The sequence below is a fragment of the Falco cherrug genome, chromosome 10, assembly GCF_023634085.1.
Source record: "Falco cherrug isolate bFalChe1 chromosome 10, bFalChe1.pri, whole genome shotgun sequence".
NCBI lineage: Eukaryota > Metazoa > Chordata > Aves > Falconiformes > Falconidae > Falco > Falco cherrug.
In genome coordinates, this window is record NC_073706.1 from 18,269,387 (window position 1) to 18,283,883 (window position 14,497).

The 14,497-nt window shown below is 45.6% G+C and overlaps 1 protein-coding gene across 2 annotated transcripts in view; it reads left to right on the plus strand.

Annotated features, from left to right (window-relative positions):
• Window positions 1–14,497, plus strand: part of CCDC9B (coiled-coil domain containing 9B) — a 55,771-nt gene that overhangs the window by 6,488 nt on the left and 34,786 nt on the right. Inside the window, exons 3-6 of one of the 2 annotated variants that reach the window (XM_027804133.2) lie at window positions 1,325–1,429; window positions 2,200–2,262; window positions 2,657–2,818; window positions 12,572–12,721. In XM_027804133.2, the coding sequence (XP_027659934.2) occupies window positions 1,325–1,429; window positions 2,200–2,262; window positions 2,657–2,818; window positions 12,572–12,721 (480 nt within the window). The remainder of the gene's footprint in view (window positions 1–1,324; window positions 1,430–2,199; window positions 2,263–2,656; window positions 2,819–12,571; window positions 12,722–14,497) is intronic. The other variant, XM_014279303.3, reaches the window with a different exon arrangement.

A 14,497-nucleotide genomic window follows, 5' to 3' on the forward strand; every position in this document is an offset into this window, starting at 1 on the left:
TCCTCTATCTGCATCACACCATTCCCCCCCCTTCACTTCTTACTGGTCTGACTTTTTCCCTATCTGTCCTTGCCAGTGCCTCATGTTTATGTTCTTGAATGTATAGGAGGTTGCATCCTCCAGACATTTGGTAGGTTTATCTTCCCTACCAGGGTACTGATAGGGGCTGAAGCTCTTCCCTGGTCAGTACGAGTGTTTCTATGGAGCACAGGGGTGTTGAAAAGGGACTCCATGAAAATAAAAGGAAGATGAAGGCAAATCAAGGCTTTAGTAGGCTGTTGGTTACTGCAGACTTACCTTCTGAATTAGGAGGCAGTAATCCAGCTGGAGTCTGTTTTTTTGATTCTGTCTTGGCCAAGAGAGTCTACCCAGTGGCCTGCAGGAGATATCCAGCCTGGCTTGTATGAGCTGGTTTGGGTGCCATTGTGGTAACCTGGAACTGTACACAGCAGTACAGAGTAGGAGAGCCTGAGGGTACTCTTGGCGCAAGGGTCCTCCTTGGTTTGTAAGGGATGTTTTCCTGCCTGTGCCCAAGGCCACTTGGCTTTAGGGGCTCTCTAACATTTGCCATCTGGATGGGCATTCTTGAGTTTGACAAAGAGCTGTGCTTAAAACCTGAGAACCCAAAGTATGCTTTGTGTCTTGGATTCAGAGCTGAGAGACTGAGAGGTCCTCTGTGTTAGATCTTGCTTAGAAGACATTTCCTTTGATGCCACAGGAACCATTTTGGACCTTTTCTGGTGGCAGCAAAAAATGGTACATAGCAGAAAGCTAGGGGAAGGGTAAATGCCACAGGCAGCTGGGGGAGAGGGATTCTTACTCCCATGTGAAATGCTACCCACCTGTCAACCCCACTTCTGGGGGAAGCTGCCTAGTAGACAGCCAGGTGCCAGCCATCTTTCCTTGGCCACATATGATGCCCTGGCCCCAGACTGGCACAGGGACCATAGCACCTGTGCATGGCCCTCCCTTCCTGCCAGCCTGGTGTCTTCCATGGGTCCTATACCCAGTCTTTCCCAAACCTCAAACTGATCATTTTTCCTGCCTGTTGGAAAGGGACCCCCATACTCTGTGCTTGCTTTCCATTGCAAGTGCTGAGACCACAGAGGACACTCTTGAGTCAACAAGAGATTTACTAAGATGCCTGTAGTGCAGGTCACAGTTGCCTGTGACTCCTTCCAAGGGCACACAGATGGGACACAAGTTGGCCCACTCCCCTTTTAGAGCTGCAGGTGGGTCCATTTAGTAGAAATCCTAAACAGGAAAATGAACATCTGTAGACATCCAAGTACAGACTGATGATAAGGGTATGTATGTATTTCAGGAAATAGAAGAGGACAAAAAGCGAGCTGAGCAGGAGGGAATGGCTGTTACCTCCAGGAGACCCAAGCAGGATGGCCTCACTATTACCATCACCAAAGCTCACAATGTAAGTGCTGCGCCTCCTTCATCATGGGCCAGAGCTTGCTCCGGTCCTACCTCAGCAAAGTGACATTTCTGAAAGAGCGCCTCCACAGCAAAGCTCTTTCAGGCATAGGACATGGCTCCTAAGCCCTTCCAAAAAAAAGTGAAAACTCTGCTGAAATGTGTGCTCAGAGTAATTGTTAGGTGATACACATCAATTTCCAGCCATGCCCAGGCAGCTGTCACCAAGCATGCAGAATTAACAGGCAAATGAATGAATGTGTGAACAGGCATCCTTGGCCCTGGATGGGTCCCAGGTGTCAACATGACTGTAAATAAGTAGGCAAACTGTATCAGGTGTACGTGTGTCACTGGAGGCATCAGGAATGCCTCTGAGAATGCCTGTAGGCTGGGCAAAAGCACAGTCTCCTTAGGCTTTGTGAGTGAGCAAAGCAAATAGCCCTTGGCTGCTTTGGGGCTTCCCGCAAACAGGGCAAAGACCACAAGTCCCAGGCTTCCTTCCTAACTGGATCAAATCTGTGTCTGACAAGCCCTTTCTACCCCTCCTGGCAGTGCGGGGCTTGGTAAACCACCTGGCCAGTCCTGCTTTAACCCCTGGGTGAAGTCCTTTGCCAGAGCTTGCACAGAGCTGGCTGAGCCATCCCACCCTCCCTCCATGCAGTCATCACTCCTGGGTTGTTAGATCCAGGCTAGTGTGTTGCCCACTTCTCAACCACGTCCTGGCCCTTGCTTTTCTTGGAGGTGCGCTGTTGCACACATTTTTCTCTCATACAGGACCTGAAAGATGCAATTACCCAGACTGAACACTATGGACAAGATAGCCCAGCCCTCTCGATGGTGAGCACCGCTCTCAGGAGCCATCCACTTGGCTTCCAAGGCCATCTGCATCAGGACTTAGGCTTTCCCAATCTAATTCAGTGTGCCGCAGAAAGAGATGAGGATGACTTTTGTTTCCTATAACTCTGGCATTTTAGTCTGAAATGTCAGATTTGTAAGTGCAAAGGATTTTCCAGACCTGCTGTAATTGTGGGTTTTGCTGCTGAGCAGACAATGAGCCCCTTGTTCCCCAAGAATGTCACGGCGCTGTGCCGGGTGCAGAAAGCTTCCTCAGAGCAAGGCCTGCCTTTTCTGTAGCTGGCCTCCCTGCTTGCGTGCAGGTGTGTTTGGGGAAGGGAGTCGCATTGGTGAGCCAAGGGGCCTAGATTTGTTAACAGAAGTATTCATTTTCCAGGACAAAAGGGTGGTGAGTGAGAAATGGGGGAGCCCCTGTCCTACGAGCCCCGGGTTTGGCATTGGCAGTGAGGAAGAGGAGGAGGAGGAAGCAGATCATATGTTCACGTTCAGGATGGGGAAGAGGATGCAACTGGCTGTTACCATGGACAACAAAGCCAAGGTGAGCAGGGAAGAGAATTCCTCTTAACGCTGCAGCCTCTTGACTTACAAAGGGGCTTCTGCTCTGCTTTCTGCTTGAACTTTCTGCTCATCATGTACCCTGTGTCTCATCTCTGAGGGGAATAGTTCCCTTCCCAGTCCTATTCTCTCATTTCTCAGTACAATCTCAGTTTTCACCTTGGGTTGCCCCGCACTTCCTGCCCCACCTCCACCCTCTGTCTGATTCACTGGAGTCAGCCCCCAGCCCTTGCTAAATTGCCTAGCAGATCTGTTCAGCCAGGTGTAGCCAGTTCACTTTCTGAGAGATCAGCCACCTCATTGCCCTCCTGGGCCACCAGTGGGTTTAGTAAACTGTGTTGCTGTGCCCGGAAAAGGGATGGAAATAATTGGCAGCTTGGACAGATTTAGCTGCATTACTCCCCGACTATTCCCAGGAAGGCAGTGATGCTTGGCAGCAAAACAAGCATCATTTCTCCCTGTTACCATATTTCAGAAAGTCTTAAATGCAGAAGAAAAAAGAGCAGCATGAGTACCCTTGCAGCTGCCAATGTGACTGGCAGAAAATGTGACCCAGTATTTGTGGACTTAATTAAAAAATGTACAAAAAGGCAAAAGTAATTGAAAATGCTATTTCATTTTTTAAATCTCAAGGCATCCCCTCCTGGGTGCTACCTCATCCCTCATGGAGTCTGAGCATGTAGATAAAATGATCGAAATGGTAGCTTTGGCATGTTGGGACTTACTTGCAAAGAAGGGTTTGATAAAACTTTGGCAGTTAGTATTGACAGAATGTTCAAGGAAGTATGTGCCTGTATGAGCTTCACGCTCTTATTTTCATCCCTTGGAGTGTATCTCGGGGGACTGATCTTGTTCTCACTGGAGTTAGTGAGTCTGACCACTGAGAAAATGAGGAACAAGGATCAGAAGTGCCACATTCTGTGAAAAAACAGTATCTGCATGCACAGATGCACCTGTATGGGAACTCAGGGAAGCTCTCTAGTTAGTGAGTCTCTGGAGGCAGGTTATTCTTTTTGCTGTTGAATATGTTCCAAAAGAATACAAGAGATAATCTTATCTATTGATTAAGACTAAAAGACAGCATTGAGACAACAGGAGGTGCAACACCCAGGTGGGCAGAGCCTCTTTGTGCTGACCATGCCGATGTGAAGGAGACAGAAAGCCTCAGCTGGCCCTGTGTCTTGCTGAGACATTGGGATGGACAAGGTCAGCCCTTGTCTCCATCACAGTAGCACTGCGAAAAGGAAACGGTGGCAGCAACGGGTGCTCCCATGGGTCCCCTTTTAGGCACAGCAACGTGCTTGGCCCACAAAATGAGAGTGGGCTTTTTTGAGCTGAGGTCCAAGCCAAAGACATTCCCCAGAGCAATGAAGCAAAACCCCACCCTTCCTGCCAGCCCGGTACACTGGGGTATGAGTGCTGGAAACTGTGGCTGTAAACAAAAGGCGGAGAGCCATTTCTCCTTCTGAGGCAGCTTGGAAATATTTTTCTGATTTTGTGCCTTGAATACCTTTTAATTTCTGTTTCTCTGTGACCTAGTTACCCTTTCTTTCCATGAAGAAATAGGACACAATCACTATGCCATTATAAAGTCATATGTCACCTTGAAGAACTGAATCATTTAGGAAATAATGCACCTTTCAGAATGATTTTTCAGGAGAAAGGGACTGAGGCCTCTCACTTCCTTTGTTCCAGACAGATTACTGGTAGCATGAACATCCGTTTCAAATGAAATCTCATTCCAGCACAACCAAACCACCTCCTGATGTAAGGGGAACACCCCCCCCCCCCGCTTTTTCTTAGAAGAAAGGGTACATAGAAATCTAACCATCCTCATTACTGACTGAACTTTACCAGTGAAATACTTGAGAGTCTCCTCCAAGGTTTCTCATGGCTATGTAGCTTTGCATGGGGGCGTTGTATTTGAAGAAATTACATTTGCAGAGTGAGTGGCTCTCACAGACAGGTTTTGTCCCCTGGAGCTGTTTCCATAATCTATAGCTCAGAATTCAGGTTGTAGATGGGGATTTGTATTAGTGCAAAGCACTGACAGCTAAATCACATTGCTGCTTTAAACCCTGTGCCAGTGTTTTTCAGTGTGGCCAATTAATAGACCACTGAGATTTTTCTGCTGGAAACACAGACTTCTGTGGAAAGTCCCCATAAGTTCCCTGTTGTATGATATATATGAGTTTACTTGCATTAAGCACCTTTCACATGCCTTAGAAGCCCCCCAAAGTCTCCTGTGTGTTGGTGTAAAGCACAACCCAGCAGCCTGGCTTTTGATGATAGAGGAAAACTGATTTATTGGTGAATGTCTAGAGGCATCAATCCAGAATCTTACTTTAGTTACTTTAAATATAGTTCTCAAAATGGATGAGTACGAAGAGCATCAAACTGTAATGGGTGAGAGGGGAAAAAATATTAGATTTTGGACAAAACTGTATTTGCTATCACATGAAGTACAAGTTTATTTGTTGTTGCTGCTGCTGGCCTGTTAAGGCATCCTCTGGGCTGCTGAAGATTAAAAGAGGCTATATAACTTGCTTCAGATTCCCAGTAAGTAAAGCTTCACCAGGTGAGAGATTTGCTTGGTGATACTGGGATGATTGAATGGGCCATCACCAACCTTCCTATGACTGTGGCAAGGTTCAAGCAACAGAGTTGCTGGGCTGTGCAGAAAACTATTTACATTCAATTCTAAAGAGCACAAATCATCGTAAAGCAAGAAGCCCCAAAGGAAAGGCAGCTGGAAAATTGTGTAAACTGGACAGAAGTCCAGTGATTTCCTTTGTTCCCCATGTTCTTTTTCCTGATACTCCAGGTGGGTATTTTTAACACAGCCTTTGCTATCTGGGGCATGCCTCAGACATAAGATAGGCACTTCTCAATTTATGACTTTTCTCAGTGAACCGCTAGAAGGGAAGCGGTGTAGTTTTGTCTGACTGCGGCTAAATAGCTAATGCCAGAGTCTCAAATCTCCTGTAGGCAGTGAGTAAGCTGGGACAGGCCCTGTGGAGGGGAAGAGGTGGCTTTGCCAGGCACTGCCAGCTGTTTGGGCCCCGCTTTCTGTTCCTGTTGGTTCTGCATGGGTGCTTTCCTCATCTGATGCCCCTTGCTTTGGGAGCTAGCACAGGATTTCCCAATGTGGGACAAGCAATCTAGGAAATCACTGATATTGTTAAAATAATAAACAAAAGAAGACACATGTTGGCACATTGAGCAGAATGTGCCTTTGTGCAACACAACTTAGCCAGAAGCAATATGGTGAGCGAGGGAGGGAGAGAGAGGGTATTACATATACAGGCTGGGAGACCACCAGCTTTTCTATGTCAGCTATCGCAGCTCTGTTAAACAGATATTTCCTGTATCAGCCTCTCAGTCTTCCTTGCCATCTGCTCAATAAATTGCAGGGTTTAATGGCTTTGCCGATGAGCCAGCCTTCCCACTGTGACTTTTAACATCTAATGGCCCAAGGAAGTTGCCACCTCATTGTAGTGTGCTTGAGGCTTCAGTCCTGCCCACAGTATTTGGGAACAAGGTCCTCTGCATAGGTTTTTGGGTGATGGCTCTGCTGTTTCTTGCACTTAGGGCCCATGTCCCTCCTCAGGAAGGACTTTCTCAGATAGTGATGAAGTCATCTTCAGATGTAGCCACCTGGTGCCAGGCCTCCCTGGCAAGAGTTATTTGTGATGGGCCGTCACCACCTAAACACTGAAGAGCTCTAGGGAACAGCTGTTTAGTTAAGCTAGAATTAACGTTTGATGTACAAAGTTCTGGATTAATAGCTTGCTATTAATTTGTTAAGCCCTCACTGGGCTTACTTTCTTAATGAAAAAATTAACTAGAGTGCTGAACACCTCATATTGGTGCTCTGTTTATGACAGAGCAAGCCCAGCTCTCCAGTTCATTAACTCACCTCAGCAGTACCACCTAGGATTACTGTACATACCTGCTCAGGGCTTAAAGGAGGGAAGTTGTATGCTCTTGAATGTCCCAGGAAACTCGGGATTTTCCCTGGAGCAAAGATATTTCCTGGGAATAATAATCATTGAAGAACAAAGCGATGTACAGCTTGAGCTGTTAAAAAAACTCACCAAGGTATTTGCCAGGCTCGAGTGAGCGATTCAGCAGTTCCAAAGCAGAGCCACCCCATATTTTCAGCATCTGAATCATGCTACAAATAGAGTAGGAAGATAGGACAGCAAGCAGTTAAGAGCCTATTCCACAAGGCATAATGTGTCTGGCTGCCTTCAGAGGATGTCAGCAGGTCTCATCTCCTCCCAAAATACATTACAGTCATGCAGGACTGGGCCCTCTGCAGGAGGGTCTCACTTGTGTCATTCCCATGATTCCCAAGAGCTTTGCTTTTATAGTAGGAGAACACTGTCCTTTGTGGGGACTGTTTGCATGTTGAGGAAAAAAACGGTGCTTTGCTTGGGCTGCAGAGTTCCTCGGCGGCAGCAGGCAAGCCTCCTTGGCTGAAGGCTTGCTGCCAGGGAGGCAGGTGCTGGGGAAAAGAAAAAGAGTCTTTTGTAGAAAACTGCTTTACAGATTGCTTTGGGCAATTGCCTAGATTGCTTTACAGAGCCCTCCTCCCCAAAAGATATGAGCGAGGAACAGGTTTTTAGAAGAGGAGAGGCTGGCATGGAGAGAGAAAGAGGAGAGATGCAGTCTTGTAGACACCAATTCCAAAACAGAGAGGCTCTATTTGTCCCTGTTGTGACTCCACTGAAATTTCTGTGGTTAAGTCACAGACCTGTGATGTGCAAGGGGCCTCAAAAAACTGCTAAGCACTTTTCATCCTTGTCTTCCACATGTAAGAGTTTAGTTTTCCTTATAAAGGAAAACTGTGAAGCACACACAGTGATGCTTGTAACTTCATCCTTTCTAGCTGTGGGAGAAAGTTTAAATAGGAAGGCTCAGGTTTTCAGTGGCTGACAAGATTTCAGTTTTCACTACCCTTTCATCGCAGAGGGAAGTGTTTGTTCATATATCTGGAACACAGATGATTCAGTTAGCATAACTTTGCAAGCTACCATATAAAAGGTGCCCATTTACATAGTCTTAAATAGAACTGCATTTTCCTTTGTTTATCACAAGGTAGGAGCACTGGCATGGCCATTAGTGCTGATATGCAGTAACTTCGTAAAATGACCATGCCCATAATGTATTTCTGAGCTACTAGATCTTCTCGGCATAACTGCCAATGTGAATGAGACCAGAGGATACTCTTGTGGCCGCAGACATTGCCCCATGAACACAGAGGGGTTAGCAGGAGAGATTTGCAGCTTCAAATTATCCAGCCCAGCTCTGTGGTCTGAAATACAAAACCAAGATAGTCTATTGAAAAGGTTAATTTTTCTTCCACCCACATCCATTAACAGTGATTTGCACTGCCATAAAGAAAAACCACTTTGGTTTCTTCGACTGCAAGCAGGGATCCTATGCTGACCATTCTAATTCCAGCCTCCAGTTTCAGTGAAATTTAGGAATAAAATACATGAATCACAGGACATAGACAGGATTTGCAATATTCATTTTGATTTAAAACATCCTGTGTTTGTATTGGCTAATAGTTCTGGCAATGGAAATATGTTACCTTTGGGGACATTATATGATTCAGTCATGCAGAAGCAGGTGCCACTTAAAAGCCAAGACCTAAGCGCTTGTGAGCTTTGTGGCTGACTGATCATGAATTCTGGTCTGTACTACTTAGTTCTAGTTGTATAAAGGCCAGAGCTACAGAAAACAGGTAAAATTACTAAATAAACACTTGCATATTAAATTCATTACTTGCACACATGCATTTGTGCGTATACACACATATACAGGTGTAATACCTAAATAAGTTTTACTTCACAATTGAAGCAGGCTACAGACTTGGATACAATAACAGAGTCCTAAAATAGTTGAGGTGGGATGGGACCACTGCAAGTCATCTAGTCGGATCCCCTGCTAAAAAGTTATCTTAAGTTGCTCAGGGCTGAATCCAATCAAGTTCTGAAAATCTCCAGTGACAGTGATTTCACAGCCTCTTTGGCACCTGTTTTCAAGTGTTTGACTACCACCATTGTGACTTTTTTTCCCTTAATTCCAGTTGTACTTTGACTTGTGGCAGGTTTTGTCCATTGCCTCTTGCCTTTTCACTATATACTTCCAAGAACCGTTGGGCTCTGTTCTCTTTGTAACACCTTTTCAGACAGAGGAATACTGCAACTGGGTTCCCTCTTTGCCTTCTCTTCTCCCTCCAGACTTAACAAACTCAGCCTCACCATGTGCATCCTGTGCTCCGAAGCTCTGTAACTGTCTTGGTGACCCTCCACTAGACTCTTTCTAATTTGTCTATACTTCTCTCACCTTGTGGTGAAGGGAAAATGGACACGAAACTTCAAATATGGCCCAAACAGAGGGAAATAATCACTTCCCTCAACCTGATGGCTATCTTCATGCTAATGGAACCAAGTGAAAGGCAAGCCTGCCTTACTGTTCACTTTATGGTCAAGTCGTAGCCCACCAGGCTCCCAAAATACTTCTGCAGAGTTGCTCCCAGCCAGCTGGGCCCCTGCCCATAGTCGTACATAGGATTCTTTGGGGTTCTTTTGTCCCAGGTGAAGGACTTGTAATTAATTTTTGTTAACCTTCCTGCACCTTGTCAAGATCCCTCTGAAAGACAGTACCGTCCTCTGGCATATCAGCTTGGTGTCACCCCTGAACTTGATGAAGGTGTAGTCTGTCCTATTATCTAGATCCCTGAATAAGATGTTGAAGTAGGAAGCAGCCTCACAGCATCAGCTTACACCCTCAGCACCCTTGGATGCGGCCCACCTAGTCCCACCTTCTTACTTTATTTAAATGGTCCATAACTGAATCTTCCTGGATGCTGAGGGAGTGCAGTACTTCTCTGACTCTGCCACTGAGTTAGGGACTCAGGAGGTAGAGAGCAGATCGTGCCAGTAAAAGGCCAAGGCAAAGAAAGCATAGAGTAACCAGTCTTTTCTGTGCCCTGTGTCACGAAGTTGCCCGCCCCCACCCCCCACCTTCAGCAACAGGCCAACAGCTTTCTTAACTTTCTTTGTTGCTAATGTATCTACAGAAGTCCTTCTTGCTGACCTTCACATCTCTCACTTGTTTCATTCAACTCCAGGTGACCTTTGGTTTTCTAACTTCTTCCCTGCATGCCCAGGTCCTGTTCCCATAATTTTTCTTGAGAGCTTGTCACTTTCTACCTCCCACACACTCCCTTTTTGCATTTAAGTTCAACCAGGAGCAACCTGCTCAGCCAAGCTGACCTCTTCCCACACCTGCTCATTTTCTTGCACAACAGGAAGTCCTTACTTATGTTCTTGTGCCTTGGCCATGAAAATCAATCAGGTCTCCTGGGCTCCTTTCCCCTTCAAGACAGCTTCCTGCAGGATCCTGCCTGCCAGTTCCCTGAACAATTCAACACCTGCTTTCCTGAAGCCCATGGTCTCCACTCTGCTGCTTGACTTTCTTACTGCTCTCAGGCTCCTAAAATCCACTGTCTTCTGGTCACTGCTGTGAAAGCTGCCACTGACCTTCACATCTTCAACCAGTTCTGACTTTATCATTAGGCAGTCACTTGCTAAGCTGCAGTAATGTAATTGCTTGTAACATTGTGACTTCAAGGGGATGTATAATTAAGGATGGTATAGCATGCCCTATTTGTGGAGTGGGAGTAAAGCTAGGATTTCATAGCAGTTTAGATTCTGGTTTGAACTTTCTGGCTCTGCCTGATCTCTGATAAAATAATACCCTTCTCAAGACAGATACATAGACTAAAACCTTTAAAACAGCTCACAGTTTATAGGCATGGGGACTTTTACAGAATGTATAACCTAGCTGCAAGCAAAAGTACACCTAGATGTCTGGCTATGGTAGATGCCAAGACAGTTGTACTCCATATTTAAATGATTGCCTGTTCTCTTGACAGTCAGATTTTACTCTCTCAGGAAAAAGATCTTGACATCTCTGGGGATGGCTCACAGATGTTGGTCCTTGGCAGCAGTCAAAGCAGGAGGCTGCATTGACATAAACTTAGAGAACAAGACGGAAAGTACTAGAATGGCATTAAACAGATTGGCAGCAGCTCCTTGCTTTGAATGCAACATGTGGCTTCACTTATTTCAAGAAAAGCAGAAATAGCAAGGGTCCTACTAAGGGCAGCAAAACTTGTTAGGAACTACAGCTGAAACCTAAAACCAGAGCTGTGCATACTCAAGAGAATGTAGAAAAAGGTTCCCACCATGTCCACACAGCTCTGGCAGACAATGGCAGTGCAGGGACCCACTCCTCCTCTCACGTGCATTAGACTAACTCAAGAACTATCTCTTCTGAGACAGCAAAATTACACAGATGTGAAAGAATAAACAAGAGACTGAAGGTCTGATGCTGGAAGTACTCAGGTACCTCCTAAAACATTTATCATGTGTTAGGAAGCTCGATGACTGGACAAGCAATAAAAAAAGTCTTGCTGACGAAAGCTGTCTACAGCAAGGCTCGCTCCTTACTAACATCTGCACTTCTGGCAGAGTCAAGTGAAGATGAGGCTAATACAAGACATCTTGATATCACATGTCATGGCAAATTCACTGATGCTTGCAAGACTTCTATACAAATCAGAGGTCAGTGTGTGCTGTTTGCTTTTGAAACCAAGCTCATAGCAACAAAAAGTTCCCAGGTTTCACTGAAGTTTACTTGGAGATTTTGAGCTCCTGTGAAATCAACACTCCAGTACGTGTGAAAAGTCCAAGGAGAAAAACAGAGGAAAATATACCATCCTTTAGAGAGGGAAGCTTCTGAGGTTTGTTCATCCCTGGTAAAGCTGAGCAGAGGAATCATACAGATGAAAAGAAAAGAAAAAGATCAGAGGTAAAGATGGAGATGACTTATTAAGTCTCTCATTTCCTTGCAAGGCAAAAATAAAAAGGGGGGGGGGGGGGGGGGAAGGAACTGAAAGATGATACTTTTAAATGAGAAAAAGTATGTATTTTTGTAGAAAAGATGTGCTCATTTTGTGGAAGTGATGGCTGAGGACACTGGCAGGAGCTCAGCCAGCAACAAAGATAATTAACAAAATAAGAACCAGATGTAAATCCATGCAGTAAAGTCGTGAACTGATACAGACAGCTGGAAATAATATCTGAAAGGGGTAAACTGCCCTTGTTCAAGAAGTTTATATATCAGTTTTCTAAACTATTCCACTGCTGAATAAATCATTCCAGAAATATGAATGCACGGTGACTATGAAAATGATAAATTATCAAATGTTAATATACTGCAGGGTAGTAACTGTTTTGTGTGTAAGGCTGGAGAGAACACCGCTGTTTTCCTCTCTTTCAGCCTCTAGGCTTCTGCTCCAATGTAGCCTCACATTTTATTGGGACGTTCGGAGAAAGAACAACTTCACATTTTTTTCCAAGACACAAATGCAAGAAGGCTTGCCTGTCTAAAATAAAAATGTCAATTTTTCAGATGCAAAGCATCTGAATAGGGCTTTGCATCTGGCATAGGGCAAATCCCACCCTACCTAAGTTGTGCTCAGCTAAACATGCACCCTACTTTAAGGGTGGCAGCTTTATAAACTGATTGACTGTGACTCATGTTTCTGTTCTGCCAAACCAAAATCCTTTGCAGTTTGGGGGTGGCCACTCTCTTAGGAAAGGTACTGCACAGGGCTAAAGGGGGTGTCATCAACTCATCCTGTCCTTTCCAGGGCAAGCGGATCGTCAGTGAGAAACGTGCTGAGTGCTTCCCTGGCCCAGGCAGAGTGCCAGACCTGAGCGAAGAAGAGACAGACCATTTGGTGGCTTTCCGCCGGGGGAGAAGGATGCAGATTGCCATCACCATGGATAACAAGGAAAAAGTAAGTGCATTGCAAATGACCAGACTGCAGCGTAACAGTGGCATCCACTTGTTCTGCTGGCACGAGAAGGGCCGTGGAGATGTATTAGTAACTAGCCCAGCAACAGGACATTGGGAGCGAGTATATATTAATCGTGTGGAGCTTATCACCATAAAACACTCAGGATTCCATCACCGTGAAAGAGGAAAGGCTACAATCCTTTCCCTTCTCTGTGATCCTAAATAGAGCTAGCAGGCTCTTAAACATACTGGGTCCATCAGAAATATCAGATGCTGTTTTGGGAGGATTGATGAAAGCGCTGCCAGATATGGGGCATGAATCCCACCTCCTGCCTCTTGCCAACTTCTTTTTGGGGCCATACAGCAGATTGAGTCAGCAGCACTGTCCTCTTGATTCACTGCACAGCTTCAAAGTTAACCAAGCTGGGCAATATCTGCTTCTAAACCCAAGTCCTGCTGTGCCTGGCCATAACCTGCTGGGTGAGCTGGCTGAACTTTGTTAATCTTTGAAGCATATTTCAAATACTTCTTTGCAAATACCTTCCTCTTTACACACATGGAAGCATGTGATATTTTCCTACTTGAGAGTTTGCACAGATAAGTAAGAATGCCTGCAGCAAACAGGATCAGCAAAGACTATGAAGGAAAACAACATCTAGTGTAGCTGCCAAACACACCCAGGAACGCTGGGAGACCTATGTAGCACCCTCTCTGGGACAGCAGCCAACCGTCTGCTAACTGCCCACATTAATCTTCAGCTTCTCCTTCTCCTCAGAGTTTAGCTAGGCTCTGAAAGCCCATGTGCTCCTTTCTCATGGCTACTGAGCAGTTTTTTGGATGCCATAAACTTTGCATGGGCTGCCTGATCGAGCCACTAGTAACTATCCCTTCACCAGAGAGGTTCACGTGGCAGATGTTGCCCATTTCAGTATAGGCATCACGAACACACCTAGACATGGTGAGACTGACCTGGCCATGCCTGTGCTGTAGCTGGTCTTGAGCCTGCCAAATGTAATTCTGTGATGTGCAGGGCAAGTGTCTCCACTTCTGCTCTTGCTGAGCTTGTTTAAATACTTGTCTCTGAGGTCATCAAGGCTGGGACTGTGCTAGGAGAGAGCAGCAGGACGAGTGCCTAGATTTTGGCTTCAGATCCTGCGTGCTGTTTTAAGTATATGGACAACCCTGGGAAAGGTAATCTCCTGTGCTTTCATTATGGAACATGAAATTTGAGGCTGGTTGTCCGCATATGTGGTTTTGGTGATGCCTTGCTCATATTGCCCCCAAAGCAGTTACATTCAGAGTGCATATGAAAGCAGGCCTACAGCTGCGCTGGCTTAAAGCCCTGTCTGCCTACACCTTTTAAAATGAACCACCAAAGATCTGATGCTTTGCATTATAGGCTGAGAATGCTGGTGTGAAGTCCCTAATGCCTGGCAGATTTGATTTCAGTGATTCAGCAGAGGTTGGTGTCCAGCGTCTTGCTCCTGCTACTTTCAGCTCCCACTGTGCTACCATTCATTTAAGCTCATTCATTTAAATTAATACCCAATGAACGCAATTACCTCCGTATAGCAGTGCAAGGAGCTCACATAACTCTGTCAACCCTCCTTTCCTCAATTGTACATAGCCACAGTGGTCTCCTTCACACAGCTTGGGCTAGAAGGTAATCCTGATAATCCCCAGGAATGCAAACAGTTCTGTGCTGCTCCTCCTCAGATACCAAAATTCATTGAAAGTCTTCCCTTTTTTTCCCCCTTAATCCAAACCCAGGCGCTTG